This window comes from Chrysochloris asiatica, unplaced genomic scaffold (genome assembly GCF_000296735.1).
Source record: "Chrysochloris asiatica unplaced genomic scaffold, ChrAsi1.0 scaffold00137, whole genome shotgun sequence".
Taxonomy (NCBI): domain Eukaryota; kingdom Metazoa; phylum Chordata; class Mammalia; order Afrosoricida; family Chrysochloridae; genus Chrysochloris; species Chrysochloris asiatica.
The window spans coordinates 6,805,648-6,830,555 of NW_006408655.1; the positions used below are offsets into that span (position 1 = coordinate 6,805,648).

General features: G+C 37.5%; 1 protein-coding gene across 1 annotated transcript in view; it reads right to left on the reverse strand.

The window, feature by feature from the left end:
• Positions 1-24,908, reverse strand: part of DNAJC1 (DnaJ (Hsp40) homolog, subfamily C, member 1) — a 295,976-nt gene that overhangs the window by 46,783 nt on the left and 224,285 nt on the right. The window contains exon 9 of the mRNA XM_006869898.1: positions 17,226-17,345. Coding sequence (XP_006869960.1) covers positions 17,226-17,345 — 120 coding nt within the window. The remainder of the gene's footprint in view (positions 1-17,225; positions 17,346-24,908) is intronic.

Consider the following 24,908-nt stretch of genomic DNA (forward strand, 5'->3'; position numbering starts at 1 on the left):
GGTACTGACTCAATGGAACCTAACAACAACAATATACTGAAAATAGTGGTGTATACAAAAGATATGAAGGGACTTCAAAATGTCCATGGAAAAAATCCATTATCTTTTCATTCAATTTTTCCATGAATTTTTGAAGTCTTTTTATATAGTCCCATGACACTCCTACCTCAAGGAGTTTCTAGTCTGGTTATATCCTTGTTCTCCCTTAAGCTGTGTCCTTTGTGGAAGACAAACCACACAAAAGAAGAACAGTCTCTGGTTAAGGGCTGCCAGTAATTGTACTCTTAAGGTCCTTTTATAGGAGAAAGTCAGCAGGTAAAAATATTAATGAGGCTTTTGTAGTCCTCTCAGAAATAAAGTTGTGTTTCCTGAAGGAATAGTATGTCAAGTGTTTCAAGAGGAGGTTGAATGCCTCCACTTGCATTTCTTGGCATAGGAGTCAGCTGCAATCTAGACTTCAAAGGAAGAGGCAAACTACTTTGTAGATCAGGTGAAAGAATTTGGGGCAGGGGTTGAGGATTCATCTTAAAGAGAGGATGGGATGAATAAAACCAGAAAAGGGATAAAAGTAAGGGAGAAAAGCAACTGTTGGTAGATGACCAAGAAAGGCCATGGATACCAGCAATGTCTTGTATAAATTTTTAAGTTGCTTGTGCCTCCTACAAAATTAGGAATATTGAGCACTGTGGATGCTGTTTAAATTTATCTAGATTTCCACCTGCTCACTAATACTGTTTGTGAGTGGATTCTTTTTGAGGAACTTGATATAGTACAATACAGAAAAGGGCACAACAAGATACAGGTACATGAAAGAAGAGTATCACAGATTCTGAAATGATTTTCAGCTTCTTGCAGGGTGTGAAACAATTGGTGGTCTTAGCCAGTTACCCACAGATCACTGAAGGGCAGGAGAAGGCTCATCTGACACCTAGATTACAATAGTATGGCAATGATAAAGAAAAACAGTAATTCCAGATTGTATGCTAAGCTGTTTACTATGTAAATTCAGGCATGTCATCTATCATTCATGCATCTCCAGATTTCTCACTTACAGAATCTGCTGAGAGGCAATGGCATACAGGGACAGCGCAGGTGCGGGCTGTAGGCCCATAGACTGAGAAAAGTTGTGGGCAGGAGGCTGGCTTGCAAAATAAGCCCTTAGGACATCTAAATGAATATACACTTTTTGTTTTGTATGTGTACATCAAATCTTTTTGCTTTTTTCGTTTGTGAAATATAAGATGTAAAAGGGTAGCCACAGGTAGGAAGTAGGGTAAGTGTTGCAGGAGATGAAAAAAGTGTACAATTTGTTGGATGTAAAGCTGATGATCTCATCTGTTAACTTTCATTCTATTCACAATAAAAAGTTAAAAAAATAAAAAGCATATATGGAAAGAGGTAAATAGCACTAAATGAACATGTTTTGTCTACTGTCCTCACTAACCTAGATGGAGTTATTCCTTCTTAGTTTGTCTATTATACAACTCTTTTACCATTGATTAGTTCATTCATTCCCATGCTTAGTCAGTGTTGATGTCTATTATATACAAAATGCTGTACACTCAGAGGATATGAAGATGAAAAATTCATATTAAAATTTTATCTTGGCTGTCTAAAAACAAAACAAAAACAAAAACAGCTAGTCTTTATTCCCTGAGGTTAAAAAAAAAAAAAATCTGCTGAAAATTCACTCCAGATCAAATGATGAAGTTTTGACTTTAAGATAGGAATTTGATCACTCAAATTGCCTTCCACCTTGATCCAAATCTCATTTAAGTGATCAAATACAGAAAAATAAGGAAAAAAAAAAATCTGTATTAGAAAAAAAATCGTCAGGAAATCTGGCAAAATAAAATCTGAGAAAAAAAATTTACATGTTGCTTTGCCATTGTTGCTGTGTGCCACTGAGTCGGTTCCAACTCACAGCAACCCTTGACCTGCCAAACTTGCAGTTAGCAGTCCAGTGTTTACCCTACAGCGAGTGCCACGCCAGGGTCTCTTTGCCTTTGCCTGGGGTTAAAAGTTGAATGTAAACCCACACAACCTCTGAGAAAATCCATTCAAAACCCCTGACACTGTCCTTTCTATGTAAACAGAAATTATTTGTTGGACATATAAAAAGATCAATCTAAAAGAAAAGCACATACACAAAAAACCCCAGATAATGAGATAGTCTGTAAGTTAAGTGTTGTTAAGTTGGTTCCAACTCATAGCAACTCTGTATAGAGTTTCTGAGGCTGTAAATCTTTACAGGAGCAGAAAGCCTCATCTTTCTTTCGTGTAGTGGTTGATGGGCTGGAACTGCTGATTTTGTGGTTTGCAGTCCAGTGCACATCCTATGGAGCCACTGTGCTCCCAAGACAGTCTATAGAATAGGAAAAAACTTAAAACATTTTCTAAAAAGGTTGTGGGCAAAAGAATATTCACAAATAAGTGCTTAAGTATAACCCTACAAATGATTGATAATAGAGCTCTGGCAACCACTGTCTTAACCAAGTAGTTAGTACCAGCAGTAGAGAAACAATGAGACATTATGTACAGACGAATGTGACACACTATCTCTCATTGGCTAGTCTGGACATGTGATTCAATTACTTTTCATATTCCAAGAAAGCACAGACAAGTAAAGGAATCTGCCAATGGTCAGAACTTTAGCATTAACCTTGGTAATATTTTAAGTTAGAACAATAAAAAGGAATCAATATGACAATAATCTGTTCTACTGCTGGCTGGGAAATTTCAAGATAATCATGGGAATTAATCAACTATTACATATCATATTATATCATACATGTAACAATATTACCTATGAAATATTCTTGTCAAAAATTTAAATCACGTCACTAGATGTATTTTACAGTTTACAGGAAATGTAAAATCTAGAGGGGCAACTTAAATGATACTTTTAGGAAACATCAGAAGCATATGGGTTAGAAAATATTCTGGAAGAAATCGAGTCCATTTTATAATTTGGATGAACCTGGAAAACATCATGTTGAACAAAATAAGCAAATCACAAGAAGACACACTTTGGATGTTCTAACTTTTGTGGAATGACATGAATAGGTAAATATGAGATTGAGTCAAAAATTATCCACACTCCGTTTATAATAAAACGCCCATTCACATTCATGGTTGATGACAACACTGTCCATGCACGTGAAATGATTTTGTCAAATATAGATATGACAGTGGATTATGTGGCATATCATTTTAAATACGGGAATATGAAGTCTTATTGACAGATGGAGAAAATGTACTGAAAATCAAGATTATGTCAAAAACGATGCATTTGTCTTTTCTAAAAGTTGATTAAAATAAATTCTACGATTAGAGTGTGGATAGTTTTTGACTCACCCACATATATAGAAATATAAACTAATGAGTTCAGGTGTGGCACTGTAAGCAATGGACTACTAGCTGCAAGGTTGGCAGTTCAGACTCATCAGCCTCCTTGGAAATCCTCTAGCGGGTCCCTATGCATCAGAACTACGTGGACAGCACATAATAACAACAAGGTTCATTAGTAGCTATCAGGGATGGAGGGGAGGAGAGAGGAAGAAATATTGCCCGAAAGCAGTCTTTGTTTATGGTAACAGGAAAGGTGGCACCAGATGTCAGTAAAATTGATACAGCTTGAATGATGCATGTAGGGAAAAGGAATGATGGGCTGATGCTAGATTGTGTATGGTTTTTGCAACAGTAACAACCACTAAAAAAAGGGTAAGAGGACTACAGATGCTGACACTAATCAGACATAATCAATCACCTCCTGGGATTAGTTCTCTTGGTTTGGGGGTTTAGGGCCATAATCTTCTGGGACAATCCAGTCAACTGGCATAATAAAGTTCTTAAACTTTATTCCTAGTAGGGTGGGTAGTGTCTAGGGTCTTATAAAACTTATGAGTAGCCATCTAAGATACAGCTACTGATCTATTTGTCTGTAATAAAAGAAAAAGTAGGAAACTGAAGAATCAGAGAAAGAACTGGACTACAGGACTAACTGTCTCGGTGAACCACTGCCTACTCTACCTTGAGACCAGAAAACTAGAAGGTACCTGGCTACCACCACCACTGAACAGTCTGATCAGGGATACAATGGATGAATCCAGAATTTATTAAAAAGAGAAAAATGTTAAACAGTACTTCACATTTCTGAAAAATCCAGACTTACTAGACCAAACTTGAGGAGTAGGGAGTTTGGTAAATGGAAATGAAACTAGAATAAAAATAAAAAGAATTTTGACTCAATGTGAAGAATGTTATCTTTGTCAATGATCAATATATATCTAGAAACTGTGGAGTAGATTTTATTATGTATATTTTCACCAAAAGTAAAAGTATTACATACATATATACATATACGCACACATATGTTGTTAATGCCATAGAGTTGGTTCTGATCCATAGAGACCCTGTATAGGGTTTCAGAGGAGCAGCTGGTGAGCTTGAATCACCAAGCTTGTGGTTCAAACTGACTTTGCAGTCTAGCACATTAACCCACAGCACCATACCAGGACTCTCATACACATACACAAATTGTTGTTGTTTTTGAGTGCCATTGAGTCGATTCCGACCCATAGCAACCCTGTATAGGGTTTTCTAAGAGCGGCTGGTAAGCTTAAACTGCCACCAGGTTCAAGATCTGTGGTCCAAACTCACTGGCCCCTCCTTGGAAACCCTATATATGGTTACTACAGGTCAGACCCAACTCAACAGCACTCAACAACAAAAACATACACATACGTCAGTTCTGGTACTGTAGTGGCTTACACATTGGGCTACTAACCACGACGCCAGCAGTTCAAATCTACCAGCCATTCTGAGGAAGAAAGATGAGGCTTTCTGCTCCCATTAAGATTTACAACCTCGGAAACTCTACAGAGTCACTAAGAATCGGAAACTACTCCAGGGCACTTCACCACCACCACTATATATACAATCCTAGTGTGGCACTGTAGGGTAAGTACTGAATCGCTAACTGAAAGATTGATGATACAAACCCACCAGCCATTCCTTGGAAATGCTATACAACAGGCTTGCTATGAGTTGGAACTGACTCACTGGTACTTAACAACATATATGTGTTTGTGTGATATATATAAAAGATCCTACACACTTCAAAAAGTTAATGCCATGAAAAGGGGAATTCAGTTGTCTGTAATTAAAAGATTAAAGAAGCCTATACTGCATGAAGTTTGGCTGGATTTTTGTTTGAAAAACAAAATGGCTACTTAGAAGACATTTGGAACAAATAAGAAAACTGGAATATGGATGGAACATTATACGAGTTTATGAAATTGTTCATTTTCTTAGGTGTAACAAGGATATTGTGATTATGTATGAGGATGTCTTTATTCTCAGGAAATACATGCTAAGGTATTTAGAGTTATAGTACTGAGATTTCTTCAGTTAACTTTCAGGTTATTTGACAAAAATACAAGATGATAGGCAAATAATGTAAAGATAAATGTTGAATTAGGCTGACAGCATACAGGTCATTTGTTGTTGTTAAGTGCCATCAAGTTGGTTCTGACTCATAGTGACCCTGTATAGGGTTTCCAAGGAGCAGCTGGTGAGTTTGAACCACTGACCTTGCAGTTCAAACCACCTTGTGGTCCAGTCCTTATCCTACAGCACCATACTAGGACTCTATACAGGACATATATTACACTTTTTTCAACTTTTCCATTTTTGTATGCTTGAAAAGTTTAAAAACAAAATGGAAAAAGATGCCAATTTTCATTTGTATTCTCAATGAGATTTAAGAGCATAGTCCTTCTTATTAAAAAAGAACAACTAAGTACCAGGAAAATATATTTAAATGGAAAATATGATTACCAAATTAGTAAGTATTATAAGGCAGTGAACCAGATCACTTCTTAAAAAACTCCAAATCCATGACCACAGAATTGATTCCAACTCAGAGTGACCCTGCTGGACAGAGGAGAACCGTCCCATAAGGCTTCCAAAGCTGCAGTCCTTACAGAAGCAGACCACTATCTCCTTTTCTTGTGAAGTGACTGGTGGCTTCAAACTGCCAATCTTTTGGTTAGCAGCCCAACATTTAACTCATTGCATTACTGGGGCTTCTAGATCACTGCTAGAAAAAATCAAATCCATAACTTAGAAAACCTAACCAAGACATTTCTTCCAGAATCCAGAGAAAAAGGCTAATGAATGAAAACACAATAAGGATGAAAGGTCAAAGAATCAGTATACATAAATTAAATGGAAAGAAAATACTATTTAATAGCAGGTTCCCCGCTAAACTTTTCATTTATGTTTCATAACCATTTTATAAAATAGATATTATTATTAAACTTGTAGATGAATAAACTGAGGTACAAAATTAAATATGCTAGTGATTGGCAGAACTAAACAAAATATTGAGAACTGTTCAACTGAGGCTTTATTTAACTCACTTTCTGAAGTTAACAGTTGAATATATCCTAATGAATTTCACACTAGACAGGAAGCAGTAAAGCTATTTTTACCCACAGCATTATTAACCAATGTATTGTTGTTGTTAAGTGACGTTGAGTCAATTCCGACCCATAGCGACCCTGTATAGGGTTTCTGAGGAGCAACTGGTGAGCTTGAATGACCGACCCTGCAGTTCAAACGGCTTTGCAGTCTGGCGCATTAACCCACAGCACCACACCAGTGTATAGCAAAGTACAAAATGCACTATAGTCCTATAGACTTGTTGTTATGTGCTGTGGAGTTAGTTCCAACTCATAGAAACCCTGTATATAGTTTTCAAGGCTTTTAAAAATCTTTGCAGGCACATGGAGTGGCTCACAGGCTCGAACTGTGGACCTTGTATTCATAGTCTAGTGCTTATTGTGTGACGCCACCATGCTTTCATTCTATAGACTAGCAATGAACAATTTGAAAGTATAATTAAGAAAACAATTTTACATCAATTTCTATAAAATTGTTAAGATATTTCCTAAAGCTTATATGGAAATGCAAAGCACTTAAAATAGTCAAAAGTTATTTTTAAAAGATGCAAATTTGGAGGACTTATATTGTCCAATTTCAAATTTATAAGACAGCATGGTATTATACTCAGGATAGACATAGATACCAGTGGAATAGAAATAAGAATATATACATAAAACCCCTTCCATTTATGGCCAGTTGTTTATTTGATTAAGATACCAAGGTAATTCAGTGGGGGAACATCTACCCACAAATGGTGCTAGGACAACTGGATATACATACACAAAAAAAGAGGAACTTGACATTTACCTGGCACCAAAACCAGAAACAATTCAAAATAGAGCACAGATCTAAATGTAAGCTCTAATTTATAATCTAGAGGGGAAAAAAAAAACCCCTGATAAAATGGAATTCATTAAGAGTGCTTCATAAGACATCGATGTTGTTGTTAAGTGTCGTAAGCCAGTTCTGACTCATAGCAACCCTGTGATGGAGTGGATGGTGAGTTTGAACCACCAGCCTAGTGTTTTATCCTAGTACTTTATCATACTAGTACTCCCATGTATTACTGGTTGTTGTTGTTGTTGTTGTTAGGTGCCATTGAGTTGGCACCGACTCATAGTGACCTTATGCACAGCAGAATGAAACACTGCCTGATCTTGAGCCAACCTCACTACTGTTACCATGCTTGAGTCCATCGATGCTTCCATTTGTCCAATCCATCTCCTTGTGGGGGTCTTCCTCTTTTTCTCTGACCCGCCACCTTACCAAACATGATATCCTTTTCCAGTGACTGGTCCCTCCTGACAATATGTCTGAAGTATGAGAGACGAAGTTTGGCCATCTTGGCCTCCAAGGAGCACTCTGGATGTACTTCTTCCAAAACAGATCTATTGGTTCTTCTGGCAGCCAATGGCACTTTCAATATTCTCCTCCAACACCATAACTCAAAAGCATCAATTCTTTTATGGTCTTCCTTATTCACTGTCCAGCTTTCGCATGCATATGAGGTTATTGAAAATACCATGGCTTGGGTCAGGCGCACCTTAGTCCTCAAGCTGACACCTTTGCTCTTCAACACTTTAAAAAGGTCTTGTGCAGCAGATTTGCCTAATGCAATACATCCTTTGATTTCTTGACTGCTGCTTCCATGACTGTTGATAGTTGATTCAAGAAGAATGAAGTCCTTGACAACTTCAATCTTTTCTCCATTGATAAGAATGCTGGACAATGAATAAGAAAGACTGAAGAAGAACGGATGCATTTGAATTATGACGTCGTATTGCAGTGAATTAGGTGCCCTGGTAGCATAGTGGATTATGAATTCGGCTGCTAATCAAAAGGTCAGCAGTTTGAATCCACCAGCTGCTCCATGGGAGAAAGATGAGGCTTTCTGCTCCCATACGGATTTACAATCTCAAAAACAGGGCTGCTGTGAGTCCAAACCAACTTGGTGGCACACAACCACCACCACCACCAATGCAGTGAATTAATATGACTTTTTTAGCCACAGCCTTTCTAACTTCCACCAAACAACTTTTTCCTGAAGGGTCTGGGTAAGAGAAGGTGAGGAAGATAGTGACAGGATTATATGATTGAGTTGTGAGTGATTATTAACAGCGAAAATTGTGATTGTTAAAACTTGAAATCTAACAAAGGGATTGCTCAGTTTTGCATCGGCTCAGTATAAAATTAACCACCTCAGAAACAAGAGAGGTGAACCTTATTATCCTCAAGAAAGAAAGCCAGAGAGGAGTGTGTCCTTTGGACCCCAAGAATCCATTGAACTTCCTCTACTCAGGGATAAAAAGCCACATGACACCATAGAAAAGGCAGAGGAGCAGCAGAATCAAGAACCAGAGCACAAGGTAAGCTTGGTGCATTTCCCAGTCCACGAAGCAAGTAAAGCTGAGTATCTTTGGGCAGGAGGCTTGCTAATGGAGTGAGGTGCCTCTAGGACATTAATCTGGGAAGCTAGGTTTGATGGCCCATAGAGCTAGAGCTGAGCATCTACAGGTTGAGGCTTACAGTGAAGTGAAGTGCCCTTTGAGAATTCATAAGCTGTCTTAAAAGAGCTTTGTAACATTGCCTAAGCAGGGCAGAGTCCAAGTGAATGGACTGAGGAAGAGAGAGAGGCAGGCACGGCTGAGTGAGTAAGAACTGTATCCTTAACATTTCTGATGTTGAAATGGGACCTGTTAACTTTCCTAACAAACCTTTTATGTGCAAGTATGCTTTGTAAGTTCTGTGTAGCCAATGAAATGAATGATCAAAACCAGCTGAGAAGTAGAGAATGCTGTGGAGGGACAGTTGATGTTTGAATTGGTTAAGAAAGTTGGACTCAGGTTGACTTCAGTCTCACAGCATTCAGCATTAGGCTGATGCTAATGGTAACTCTCCTCCTACTCCCTGTTAAAGTCACAGTAAATCAGACCCACCTCCATTCCCCCCTCCCTTTTTTACAGGTGTTGGCAAAAAATAAACGTGCCATGGATTGCCAGAAGAATAAACAAATCTGTCTTGGAAGAAATGCAGTCAAGGTGTTCCTTAGAAGTGAGAATGGTAAGACCTCATCTCACATATTTTGGGCATGTTCCTGGAAAGGACATCATGCAGGTCAGCAAAAATAGAGGAAGACTCTCAATGAGTTGGACTGACACAGTGGCTGTAACAGTAGGTTCAAACATACCAATTGTGAGGATGGTACCAGACCAGTCAGTTTTTCCTTCTGTCGTTCACAGCATCTAGTGTCACTGTGAGCCAAAACTGGCTTCACAAAACCTAACAACAACAGTGGATGTGTCGTATTTTAAACGTGGTTTTAAAAAAATACTCTACTGTGATTTTGGAGAAAATTTACATAGCCAAGTAAGTTCTAATTTACCAAATCCCAGAGCTCGGGGAGTCCTGGTGTGGTGTTGCAAGATAATGCACTGGACCACAGGTCAGTTTGAGCCCAAAGGTTCAAACCCACCAGCCACTTCTCAGCAAACCTAGACAGGGTTTCTATAAGTCTAATCTGACTCAACGGCACTTCACAACAAATTCATATTATTCAAGGAGCTCTGGTAGTCTAGTGGATTACGAACTGGGCTACTAATCATAGCTCGACTCTACTAATCGGTCCGCAGGACAAAGATGAGGCTTTCTTCTCCTGTACAGATTTACAGCCTCGGAAATCCTATACAGGGTTGCTAAGAGTCAGAACTGACTCAGTGGTACATCACCACCACCACAACCATAAACAACAGCGAAATCAATGGAGAAAAGAGTGAAGTTGTCAAAGACTTCATTTTGCTCGGATGAACCACCAACACTCATGGAAGCAGCAGTTAGGAAATCAAACGATATATTGCATTAGGCAAACCTACTGTGCAAGATTTCTTTAAAGTGTTGAAGAGCAAAGACGTCAGCTTGAAGACTAAGGTGCACCTGAGCCAAGGTATGATATTTTCAATAATCTCATATGCATGCAAAAATTGTACAGTGAATAAGGAAGACAGTAGAAGAATTGATGCATTTGAGTTATGGTGTTGGAGGAGAATATTAAAAGTACCAGGGACTGCCAAAAGAATAAACAGATGTGTGTTGGAAGTACAGCCAGAGTGCTCCTTGGAAGCTAGGAATGCCAAACTTTGTCTCAGAAGGGACGAGTCACTGGAGAAGGATATCATGTTTGGTAAAGTGGAGGGCCAGGCTGAAGAAAGAGAAAAATGAGACTTTCTGGTCCTGTTAAGATTAATAGTTTCAGAAACGCAATACAAGGTCACAATGAGTCAGAACCAACTCCACGGCATAACACCATCACTACCACCACTATACATACTGTTCTGTGACATTGGTTTGTACTGAAAGAGCAGCAGTTCTTACCCACCAGCCACTCCTTGGAAACTCTTTACAAGGTCTCTATGGATTAGAACCAATTCGATGGCACTTAGCAACAAGAAACAACAAATGTGTGTTGTTAAGTGTCGTCGAATCGGTTCTAACTCATAGTGACACTGTTTAGGGTTTCTGAGGCTTTTAAATCTTTGCCGGAGCAGAAAGCCTCATCTTTCTCCCTCGGAGCAGCTGGTGTTCTTGTGGTTCACAGTCCAGTGCTTGTCATATGTACTGTTGTTGTTGCTAAGTGTCAGTGAGTTAGTTCCAAGTCATAGCGACCCTGTCTAGTGTTTCCAAGGAGTGAATGGTAAGCTTAAATCATTGACCTTGTGATTCAAACTGACCTTGAAGTCCAGCACATTAATCTGCAGCATCATGCCAGGACTCTTATCTTATATACGTTGTTGTTAAGTGCTGTTGAGTTGGTTCCAACCCATAGCAACCCTGTATAGGGTTTCCAAAAAGCAAGTGGTGAGCTTGAACCACCAACTTTGCAGTTCAAATGACTTTGCAGTCTGACGCATTAGCACAGAGTGCCACACGAGGACTCCACTGTGTAAGGTATGGTGGTTATGGTGGTTATGTGCCGTAGAGTCGGATCCAACTCAAAGTGACCCTGTATAGGGTTTCCAAGGCTGCAAATCTTTACAGTATCAGAACGCCTCATCTTTCTCCCACAGAACAGCTGGTAGTTTTGAAGTGCTGACCTTGTGGTTCGCAGCCCGATTTGTAACCATTATGCTATAGATGTATGTTATTTGATAATATATTAAATTATTACAATCACTATTATAAATAACTATTAACATGAAAATTTGTTATTAGCTTAGCTAGTGACTCATTTAGCAAGGATATGTTAAATATTCTTGAAGGTTATGAGCTAGGAGAGAAGGGAGGGAAAGAAGAGTGAGATTAGGCTCATGAGATTAAGCTCATATCTCAAGAGAACTGCTATAGAAAACCAACCAACCAACCCAAATCCTTGTCATCTACATTTTGTGTGGACTATTCTGACTCCTGGTGTGACGCTGTACAATCAGCACTGGATGTGAACCACAAGGTTAGCAGTTCAAACCCATCAGCTGCTTCTCAGAAATCCTACACAGGGTCGCTATGGGTTGGAACCGACTTGATAGCACTCATCAACAACATTTGGACTCTAAAAGTAAGAGCGATAATATTGTGCCCAAAACACATACAAAGATGAGTCAAAAATTATCTGCACAGACTGTAGAATTTCTGATCAGCTTTTAGAAAAGACAAATACATCCGTTTTCAACATAATCTCCTTGCTTTTTAATACACTCTATCTGCCAACAAGCTTTCATATTCCTTTATTAAAAAAAGTTTTAGGCTGAGCTGTGAGTCATGAATGCACCACTGTCTTCACTTCTTCAACAGAGTACAGATAAATTTTGACTAACCCTCGTATACTGGGGTCTTAAAAATCTAGCCTGGACCTATAAGTCTGATAGACACTGGTGGAACCCCTGAGACTTTTACAACCTTTAAACACCTTCAAACCTAGAACAGAACATACTACTTGATATCACATTCAGCCAAATGTTAAAGTAAACAAACACCACCTGTGAGGAATGTACTCCCAGAACAATCACCTACAGGAGGCCAAAAGGACAGCATGTGCCCCAAATTAAAGTTCAGAAGTCAGGAAGGAGCAGGAAAGGAGGACAAATGGAAAATGGGAAGAGTGTTGGTACACAGAGGGGACTGCAACCAATATCCTGAAATAAACTGGGTATAAATTATTGAGTGGTAAATTAATTTTCCATTCCTGTAAACTTTCATTCAAATCACAATAAAGTATTTCAAAAGCCCCACAAACTATATATTTACCACTGATAAATCTAAAATTTCAATTGAACAATCCACTTAAACATTTTTGAACCATATCATAATATTATATTAACCCCCTCCTTTCCCCAATTAATAGCTTCTCTATTCCCTCTCTAGTTCCAGCTAGTAAAATAAAATTGTGAATTTTATTCTTGCCTTTTTTCTCATCGTATCTAACTACACATCTCTTACCTCACAGCGGGGCACTAAGCTAATTAACAGAAGTCTGCTTAAATCTTTCCACCTGTCTTTTTTTTTTTTGCTGCCTACCTGGGCTTTTTTCAAGAAGGCAGAAAATCTCCAAGCAGGCTGTTATCACAACCAGAATGCAAGAGATTAGTGACCACAGAGTGAAGCTGAATCAGTTTACAACCTTTCAGGCAAGATAATGATATTATTTTACAAGCAAGAAATCTGAGTGCTCCCTGACCTTAATGTAGAAAACCTGCAGCTAATAATCACATTAAAGTTGGTTTTACATGCCAAACAGTTCTATTTCCTCTGTGGTCTTTATAATTTGAGTATCTTTTGTGGTTACCAAAATTATTTGCTGAAAGGCATACATTAACACTGAAACATTTAATCCGTAATATAATTTCAGTATCTCTTAGTTAAAATATACTTTCCATTGATCAAAAATATTAACTTGGCTTGTATTCTTCAGAGTAGAACACAGCAATCTATGTTGATTATGATAATACACGTAAAACTCCTTTCTTAATTGAGGAATAAAATGAACTTTTCACTACAGTTGGTAGTGGTGGTGGCTGTGTGCCATGGAGTCGGTTTGGATTCATAGCAACCCTGTACAGGGTTTCTGAGGCTGTAAATCTTTATGGGAGCAGAAAATCTCATCTTTCTCCCGTGGAACAGCTGGTAGTTTTGAACTGCTGACCTTGAGGTTCGCAGCCCAATTCATAACCACTACACTACCAGAGTTCCTTACTTCACTATAGTTAGCTCAAATAAAGAACTTGGAGATCCTGCTACTGGGACCTTCCCACACCTCTCAAAAAAAATCAATTGCTTCTTTAAGGAAAGAGAACTAAGCCAGCAGCTACAAACTGAGTAAGAAAAAATGGGTTAAAGAAGAGATGTGCTAAGACAAAAGTGGTACAGGTGATCAGGCCAGTAACTGAACTTGGTTTCTTTTTCATAATCAAATACTTAATGAAAACAAATCTAATTAACAGTATCAACCAAAAAGAATGAAAAAACTTTTAAAGTGTGGTCAGCTTCCACTTCCTGCTGGCTGGACCCCTTTATAAATCATTCTTAATGATCTCAGTCCTCAGATGCTTTTTTTCTTTTACAGAGTAATGTAAAATTGTTATTTTTGTGAGTGTATTACTGAATGAAATGTGTAGTTTAGCTATTAACAGGATATTCACAGAATGAAAATATATATTGAGTTCTGTAGGATATGCACTGGACTGGAAACCACAAGGTCAATGGTTCAAGTCCACCAGCCCTTCCATGGAAGAAAGATGATGTTTTCTATCTCCACCAAAATTTACAGCTTCAGAAACCCTATCCAGAGTCACTATGAATCAGAATCTGACTCGATGGAACTTAAGAACGGCACAAATTTAGGTGACTAGAAGAAAAATTAAAAAAACTTTACAATAGCATGTTTTGGTACTACAAAAGTTTAGATTCATTAAATGTTGACTTTCAAGGTACTTTTTGGTATAATGAAAATGGAAATAATATTTGGCAAATAAAAAATCTTTCAAAAAGTTATGTTTGCCATTTTAATGATAAAACACAGCTCTGGTAGTGTAGTGGTTACGAATCGGGCTGTGAACCTTAAGGTCAGCGGTTCGAAACTACCAGCCACTCCACAGGAGAAAGATGAGGCTTTCTACTCCCGTAAAGATTTACACCCTTGGAAACCCTGGACAGGGTCGCTATGGGTCGGAACCGACTCGACGGCACTTAACAACAACAACAACATTAGAGATAGCTGACTTCTGGTGGTGTAGAATCAGCACTGGATGGAGAACCACAAGGACAGTAGTTCAAACTTACCAGCTGCACTCCCTGAAAGAATCGGAACCGACTGGATGACACTTAACAACAATTACAGACAAGGAACTCTGGTGACACAGTGATTAAAGTGCTTAGTGTTTGGCTGCTGACTGTGGAAAAAAGATATGGCAGTCAGCTTCCATGAAGGTTTTACAGTCTTGGGAACCCTATGGGGCAGTTCTGCTCTGTCCTGTAGGGTTGCTTTGAGTCTAAATCAACTCAATGGAAGAGAATTTGGGTTTTATTATAGACATGGATATCAGTCTACCTTGGGTAATTCAAGGGAAGAAAACAAAACAAAAACTGAAATACTTTTTCCTGCACAGAGACTACTCTTATAAATTATGTATAGATTTTCTGTATCTATGATACTAACTAGCCAACCCAAAGATCTATTTGCTATATCATGTATATTTGCTAAGCATTTTTAAAACTTTCTTCTCCTGCCTCTTAAAAATACTTAAATACATTTAACTAGATTTTAATGATAATTACTTTAAAATAACTCTCTACTAAATTTCCTATAAGCCTCTGACATTATTAACTGTAAGGCCTCAGAAAATATCATTTAAAAAGTTAAAGGGGGTGTTAGCTTCAATACTCAAAAAACACTGCCATGGAGTCAGTTCTAACTCATTGCAACCCTGCTCATAGCAACTTGTATAGGGTTTCTTTATGAGAGTAGAAAGCCTTACCTCATCTTTCTCTTTTGGAGTGAACTGTGGGTTTGAACTGCTGACTTTGTGATTAGCAATCCAGTACTTATCCTACAGAGCCCACAGGACTGTATCTTCAATAGATATAATAAATTAATGAACTTTTTTTTCCCCCTCAGTAAGTAATTGAACTAAAAGTGTTGGGGACCTTTTAAAACAGTGTTTTATAACTACCTAAATATTATATGAGTAATTTTTGTCAATCACTATATTGTTCTGGTGTGGCACTGTGGGGTAATGCATTGAACTGCAAAGTCAGTTTGAACCACAAGGTTAGCAATTCAAACTTACCAGCCACTCCTTTAAAACTCTATACAGGGTCACTATTGGTGGAAACTGACTCTACAACACTTAACAACAATAACCATAAAGTATCTTTAATTTAGTGAGATATTTACTGACAAATCATTATAAATTTATCTTTTATAAACAGGATAATTCAATATTCATCTCAATAAAATTCTTAGCAAAGAAGAGGTTCTTTTCCAACTACCCAAGGTAAACTGGTCTCTTCATGAAACACTGCAAAAAAAAAAAATTGTTCTAAGCTACAATAATTATTTTTCTACATAATTGTACTTAATTGCTGAAACCAAAATAAGCAAACATATTATAAATATTCAAATATTACTATTTAGAATATGGCTTTAAAAAGACCTGTATGGTAGAAAAGATTGTTCACATTTTCATTTAAACTTCCTAAAGCATTTCATATATATTTACACACACACACAGAAAAGGAAAGAAAAAATAGCTTGACAGTAACATTTGTTCTAAGTTTGCTTCTAAATAAAAAAGTAGAAGTTTACTATGGAAAAGAACTTCTAGTCTCTATGCAACAAGCTACTCTTTTTGATAGCTATCTTCAAGAATAATTTTTCAGAGGATTTTTACTGTTCATTATCAAAAAGACCCAAAGGCATACTAAAAGAATTGAAAGGAGTAATTGAATCTTTGAGTCTCCGAGTTTAGTAATCCCTTAAAATTTTTAGATCTGTAGGACTTATTTAAATTTAGCAAAGAATTTATTATTTAGCAAAGAATGTTTACTACTCTTTATGAATTATATCTTACTAATTACAGTGATGAAAATAAAGATCTCCTCTAATTCCAATTTGCTGATGATTTAGTACATGTTAGGAACTGTGTTAGCTGCTTTTTATCAGATCATCTTCCCTATTTTTCCTGAAGAAAAGCACCCCTAGTATTGAGCCAAAAACGTTCCACTTTGTCTTAAATGTGAAGTATGGCCATTTACCTTTACATTTATTTTTTGCTTCTCCTGATTAAACAACTTGTCAAAATGGATGGTACATATCAACCTTGAAATAAAAATTCAAACATTCTATTTGCATTATAGAAACTGCTCATTTAATTAATGCAAACCACCTGTCTAAATACCACTAGCAATCTGTACTTCAATGTTAAAAGATCCAGGCTGAAACACAACTTCTCTAATTCTGCTCAATCTGAGAACTATTTTTTCCACAGTTAAAGGGATGACTACAAACACAAAAACTGGCATTGTTTTTCTGTGATTAGGTTACAGTAGCTTAAGTCTATAAGCATTTGAATCCTCCACACACTGATCAGTTACAGCTGTTAATTGTGGACCAGGGGACTAGCTGACATCTGCTTTTTGCTTATTTTGTTAATGGTTCACTTCCAGGTCCTACAAGGACTGTAGCCTCTTTCCAAAGATAGTGTTGGGCTCATCTATGTCTGCCTTCACCATAGTCTGCTTGTTGTTGTGATTTGTCACTCTCCATACCATGCAAATCTGAGTGAACTCACATCTGTCACTGATCGACCCAATTCGTGGGCAATCTTTTCCCATCGACCTGGAGTCCCTCCTGGGAACTTAACCATACTTCTTGTCAGCTGGCTGAGGTCCTCTTCTATCCATTCTAGTGCCTGTGAAACATTAAAAAAATAAATAAAAAAGAAGATGATGATGATAATTGGGAGAATGTTCGTTACAACATTTAGCAAGCCTGTGAACCAAAAGTCAACAATATTATAATGTATCTAGTAGTTTCTATAAAGGTTGTTTCATGTTTAACATTAGAATGCAAAGTTCCAGCAGTTTTTTACATCTTCTTTTGTATATTGAAAAGAAAGCAGAAATGTGGAGAAGCCAGGCTTTTGAAGATGATAAAAACAATAAAAGCAATTCCATTCAATTTTGCTTTAAAATAAGCCATTTTTAAAGTCTATGGAATATACTGCGTCACTGCTGCTCCTAAATGTGTTACGTAACCTTGCTAATGTAAGAGGCCTTGAAGTTTTAAGAAAAATTATATTTTAAAGCAGTAAATGTACTGAATTATAATCAGAACTGTAACAAAGACAATTTTTTTATTCACGCTGTATAACAATATTCAATTTTATAAACAATGTATTTTCAGGAAGTTTAACTTGGTAGCAGATAGAGAAATGCTAGTGTTTCACAAAATTTGGCAATCAAAGAAAATTAGAAACTGCTGTAACCAAGACTTATACGACTAAGTCCATGCAAAACATTTAATTTTTGAGATGGTAAGTATCTCCTAAAAGTTGCCAAATTATAAAGCTGAATAAGTAAGTACTTTAAGGATTAAAAAACCTGAAAAGCAAAACACCCATTAGCAACCATACTTTCCAAATTTTACTCAGCACTGGGCAAAATCAAAACTGAGCAAAGCAAATACGAACTATTTATAAACTAACAAATGATCATGTTAATTACTTCACGGTCCACTTTACCACTAAACTACCACTCCAGTAATACTCTGATGTTAAATAATACTCTAATAGCAGAGAAATGGAAGAAGCCTACCTGATTTTCCTTTAATTAGAAAGAAGAAAGGAAGAAAGGAACCTTTGAGACAAATATCTTTTCTAATCACCATTTCCGATAATGAACAGGCATACATCAGGCAGTTTGCATTACAGAACCATCAGCACAGAACAACAGTCAGAGGTGAGTGACCCCAGGGACTATCTCCACAGCTACAGCCAAGCTTCTCCCTGACACTAATCCTCCCTGTCACTCTCCCACTGTGCTCTAACCACACTGACATCCGCCTGCCTCAGTGCAAGCTTAACGGGGCCCTTCCTGACTTTTTACTGTCTCCCCCAATCAATGGTTCAAGCGTGCTCTTTTCACCATGTCCAAATGGCAGCTTCACTCATAATCAAAGTGCACTGCCCCTGTTAAAGGGCTTTCCGAAAGGCTCTCCTATTTGCATTCATTTGCAAAGCAAACTACTTTTATTCACTTTGTTCTGCTATCAAGAATGTTCCCTGAAGCAGATAAATTGGCATAAATACAACCTGCCACTTAAGAGTCAGTAAATAATAGCCAATAGTAGGGAGGATTTTATCAATCATTCTACTTTGTATCCACTAAAAGCTGAAAGACTCAAACATATTCATCTGTATAGTGTGTAGGATACATGCATAAATTCACTTATATAAAAAGAGCCTGCAATTGGGTATGGTTGGAATTTCTTTGATATTTAATGAACACCAGCAATCTAATTCTCCATGTCAGATGATTTAAAAACTTACACTGAGATTAATTTCTTTTTGTTTGCTCTTATTTTATTTAGGGAAAACCTATTATTCTTTATTCATATATCACCTAGAGGAACAATAAAAAGATGTTAGTGATAGGAATATAATTTGTTTCTCAACAAAATCACATTTTAATTGCTAAAAGGCCAAAGTTTTAATAAATATACCAAACGGGTTTCAGAAATGCAAGAGTTAAGTTTTACACAGAATTTAAATATAAGCTTGCAATACAAAATCATGCCAGGAATAGCCAGGAGTGGAAACTACATGTGCACTGTATTGAATTCAGTGATATAATATTCAAACCATATCACATATCATTGCAATTTCACAGTCAATCAAATAATCTTATTTCTGCATTGATTATAAGAAACATTTTTGGAACAAAGGAATTTGTCTAAATTTTCAAAAATATAAAGCAGTATTTCACATAGCAAACTATTTCACAAAGTACAGTGTCCATTGTTTTGAAAATTGTTTCCAGAAAAAAGCGCCCCTGTACTTGTAGACTCCTATTGTTTCAATTGTTCATATATGCACCATATATGCACTTAACAATGACAACACTATGGTGCACATATGAACAATTAAAATCAATCTGTTTTTTAATTCCTTGCTAATAATAGACTAGTCTACAAGTACAGTATCCCTTTTATCTGGAAAGGAAACAATTTAACTAAAGTATTTGGACTGAGATCCTGAACAACTGCCTACTGTTATGGCTATCTTTCTTTATTTCATAGTTACTTCATGGTCATGATGTTTATTATTAATATTAAAAAAATAACAACAACTAGATCAACAATAACTAAAACCATAACCTGAAGTCTCTGAATTCTTTTAGCAGGTCATTATTCTCTCTCCTACAGCTGTAAGGCACTTCCTTGAATGTGTAATTCCTCAGCAATAGGTAGTTGTGTCTTCAGAAGCAACAGAGCCTACTGTGATCCAGAGCTCCTCCAGCAGCCATGAGGGTGGCCATGGTGTGAATGTATTCTCCCTGTTCTAATCTGAAGCCAACTGTAGCTGTGAAAGTCAAATGAATGCATAAGCATACTGCTTTGCCACTTAAAACCATATGTGTCCAATATTACTGAAACACTGGGCCAAAAATTCATCTCTATAGTAAAGTAATGGAAGATACCACATGGTGTGGGGACAGCTGTTGTGACTACACAAGCATTCCAATTTTGCATCAGAAAAGCTCCTCTCTGGGAATAAATTTCCATACTGAATACAAAATAAAAAGTAAGCAGTTTTAAAGTTATTCAACATTTAAATGTAATCACTCAAAAATATATCTATTAAAGTAAGGAATGATATAAAAACTTAAATAGTTTCACCAAATATTATTCTTTTGGAATGGATTTTGGTAAAAAAAACCTAACCAAAAAATATTTGGGGTCTTTAAAAAAATCCACACAGTTAGTGGGGGCTTGGGGGTAGAGGATACAGGGGAAAGCATACTATGTTTTAAAAATAAATTATATGCACTTTCTCCCTCATAACTTAAACCATAATATTTTAATTGAACAGTGTAATGCAGTTTATTTGGTATTGAACATTTAAGTTCAAATTTACACATTTTTAACTTATTTTATTTTAATATCAAAGGATCTATTTCCATTTTAAATGAAAAAATATACTGAAACTCTTTAATGAATAACAATTCTCTTGAAATGTCCTATCATTATTTGTATAATTAAAAAGTTTTATACAAATAGTCTTTTTTGTTGTTATTTTTGTTCTTTACTTTAAATAAGTTTTTAATTACACAAAACACACATAACTGATTATTTCTAGACTTTGTATACAATTATTCTTACTCGCCACAGAAAGGCTGCTTCTTTACTTATCTAGTGATGGCAAGCACTAAAACCCTGCTTTTAACAGAATAGTAATAAAAATGTGTCAATCGTACTACGCCTGAGCCCATTGCTACTACCACTGCACCAATCTCTCATTGAGGATCTTCCTCTTTTTCTCTGACCCTCCACTTTAGCAAACATGATATCCTTCTCCAGGGACTGGTCCCTCCTGACAATATGTCCAAAGTATAAGGCACGAAGTTTCTGGCTTCCAGGGAGCATTCTGGCCATATTTCTTCCAACACAGATTATTTTGTTCTTTTGGAAGTCCATGGTACTTTTAATATTCTCCTCCAACATCATACATAGCTCAAATGTATCCATTCTTCTGCGGTATTCCTTATTCACTTTCCAACTTTTGTGTGCATGTGAGGTTATTGAAAATACCATGGCTTGGGTGAGGCCCACCTTAGTCCTCTTCAACACTTTAAAGAGGTTTGGTGCAGCAGATTTGTCTAATGCAATAGTCATTTGATTCCTTGACTGCTGCTTCCATGAGTCTTCATGGCTGATCCAAAAAAATTTAAGTCTTTAACACCTTTAATCTTTTCTCCATTATTGTGATATTGTGTACTGGTCCATTGGTGAGGATTTGTTGAAATCTTTCAACAAACTGATGTGGCACTGGAGGCACTCACTGATCTATGCCAAGAAATTTGGAAGACAACTGACTAGAAGAGATCCATATTTGTGCCCATTTCAAAGAGAGGTAGGTGACTCAGCAGAATGCAAATATCATTGGATGAAAGATATGATTGATATCCCCTGTGAGTAAAGTTTTACTCAAGATAATACAAAAACATCTGCAACCATACATTGACAGAGAACTTCCAGAGGCTCAAACCGGATTCAGAAAAGGATGTGGAACAAGGGATATCATTGCTGACAACACATGGATTTTGGTTGAAGGCAGAGAATATCAGAAAGATGTTTACGTGCACTTTATTGACTACGCAAAGGCTTTCAATGGCATGGATCATGGCAATCTATAGACAACATTGCAAAGTACAAGTATTCTGGAACACTTAATTGTGCTCACGAGGAACCTGTACATAGACCAAGAGGCAGTTGTTCGAACAGAACAAGGGAATACCGAATGGTTTAAAATTAGGAAAGGTTTGCGCCAGGGTTGTATACTTTAACTATACTTATTCAATCTGCGTGCTGAGCAAATAATCTAAGAACCTAGATTATATGAGGAAAAATGTGACATCAGAATTGGAGGAAGACTCATTAACAACTTGCGATATGCAGATGATACCACCTTGCTTGCTGAAAGCTAAGAAGACTTAAAATACTTACTGATGAAGATCAAAGACACAGTCTTCAGTATGGGTTGCACCTCAATGTAAATAAAACAAAAAATCCTCACCACTGGATCAATAAATAACATCATAAAGATTATAGTGAAGAAAACCCTATGAGCCACTTCTACTCTGTAACACATGGTGCTACCATAAGTAGGAATTGACTCATTAGCAATGGGTTTTTAGATTTACATCTAATGATACAATAATCTGATTTCTGGTGTGGCGTTGTAGGATAAGCACAGGACTGCAAGGTCAGTTTGAACTACAAGGTCAGTGGTTCAAACTCACCAGTTGCTCCTCAGAAACCCCAAACTGATCACCATGAGTTGGAATCAACTAGACAACGCTTAACAATTCTCAAATTTTGTGTTTAGTATAGAGTTTTATGGAGTCCTGGTGTGGTGCTGTATGACATGCACTGAACTGCCAGTAACAAGGTTGTTTCAAACCCTTCAGTCACTCCTCAGAAACCCTATACAAGGTAGCTGTGAGTTGGAATTGACTCGACAGCACTTAACAACAACAGATTGTTTGTCTTAGAATGTTCATCTGGTTTTCAGCTATACAACTGTCCTTTCCAATTTTAAAAATTGAGGAGTTAAAAGTCCTTGGCAAATGTAGGTATGTGTTATTTAATGTCCACTACGTGTTCTGTGAAATAGGGCATTAAATGATTTGGACACTGTGTGAAAACCATTTTAAAACTTATAGGAGCTAATACCTATGGAGCTGTTGGCAAGGCTGCAAGAACAGGTGCCTGAAGTCAGAGGGTGGTGAAAAGTGAGGAGCAAGAGGAAGCAAGAAGAGGAGTGGAGAGCATCTAGCCTCATGTGCTGTTCTGTCTGCCTTAGCAGTAAGAGCAGCCCAGCACCCCATGCAGCTGCCTCAGCCTACAGTGGCTGACCACTGACCACCTACCCAACAGACAAAACCCAGGAGTCTACACCCACAGTCATGTCCTTTGCATCACCCGACTGTATCCCACCTGCAGTCCAGTGCTGCAAGAATTTGGGTTTGTGGTCTTTAAAACCATTCTTCTTGTTGTTGTTCTTGTTAAGTACCATGAGTCTTTGCTGACCCATAGCAACCTGTATAGGGTTTCCAAGGTATGACTGATGAGCTTGAACCACAGACCTTGTGATTCAAACACCTTTGCAGTCCAGTGCATTAATCCACTGCACCACACCAGGACTCCTGGTGGTGGTGTTAACTGTAACCTCCTTCAATTCAGTTCCAACTCATAGCAACTCTGTTCAGAGTTTTCACAGAGCTGATGGTGGATTTGAAACATCAGTCTTGCAGATAGCAGTCCAGTGCTCATCCTACAGTGCCACACCTGGATTCCTTAACACCACTGTTGTTGTTAAGTCTCATCAAGCCGACTCTGACTCATAGCGACCTGTATAAGGTTTCCGAAGAGCAGCTGGTGGGTTTGAACTGCTGACCTGTGGTTTTCAGTCAGTGCTGATCCTACAGCGCCACACCAGGAAGAAATAATAAACAAAAGGTGAACTGTTGTGCCGTTGAGTCGTTTCTGACCCACAGTGACCCTGTAGAGGGTTTCCAAGGACCGGCTGGTAAACTTGAACTGGTTTCCCCTTAAAAAAAATCAAAAAACAAAAAAAAAACCATGTACATATACACAGTTGGATGTTCAAATAGACAGTATGTGATGCACACTTGTACAGATGTGGATAAAGGGCATGAAAAACAGCAACAACAATAGCAAAATCTAGAACAAACCACCTCAAATGTCTTTCATTCTTAGGAAAAGAAACTTTTCTTTATAGAAAAGTTTGTGATTGATTCCAAACTATTATTGTAATGTATTCAATAAAACATTGTGCCCAGAAAGCTGTCTTCATCTATGATTTAGCTAATGTGCTAAAGGAGACACCTCCTCTAAACCAGTGAACATAAAGTGTAGTCTGTTACCAGACAAAAGTCCAACACTAGCCACTGTAGTTAATATCAGAGACAGGATGAGACTCAATATATGTTTTATTGACAGATCTGGAAGGCAGTGAGAATCCTTCTCTGAAGGACTGCCTTGCCCTTTCCAATACAGTCAGAACTCATATACCCCTTCAGGTATCAATCTATCTTCATTGTTATATTGTTTTCTCAAGAGTTTTAGAGCTCTCTCATCCAGGGATCCAGTTTGTGTTCTACTGAGTCACAGTGCCTTACATCTTGGGATGTGATTGTGCTCCGTATTCCTCCTGGCTTGTCTTCTTATATATATGGCACTAAATCCTTAGCCTATATGTTCCTGGAGCACAAGGGGAAGGTTAGTCAGGGCAGTGATGATTGAGAACAATGATTAAAGGGTTTGAACAGAGAGGGAAAAAACTTACTAAAAACCTTTCTCTCATACAGACTGCCAACAAATCTGTAAATGGTTTGTTATCATCTGTGACAAGATAATTACAAAATTTTAGAGTAAGGACAAAAAATTTATAGTAATTAAAAAAAAAAACCTAGTCCTTCACTACAAATAGCTAGAGAAACACTGTTAAAAACAATGAAAATAGTGCAAATTCCCTCTTACCTCCTTTTGAGGGGGAGGGCTACAGTAATTTCATTACCAGCAGCTCCTCAGAAATCCTATACAGGGTCATGATGGATTGAAACCGAAGTGACATCACTCAACAACAACAGGAATTTCAAAGGGAGTGCAGTAGCTCCATATGATAAACACTGGACTGTGAACCATAAGGTCCTCAGCTCGCCTGGGAGCC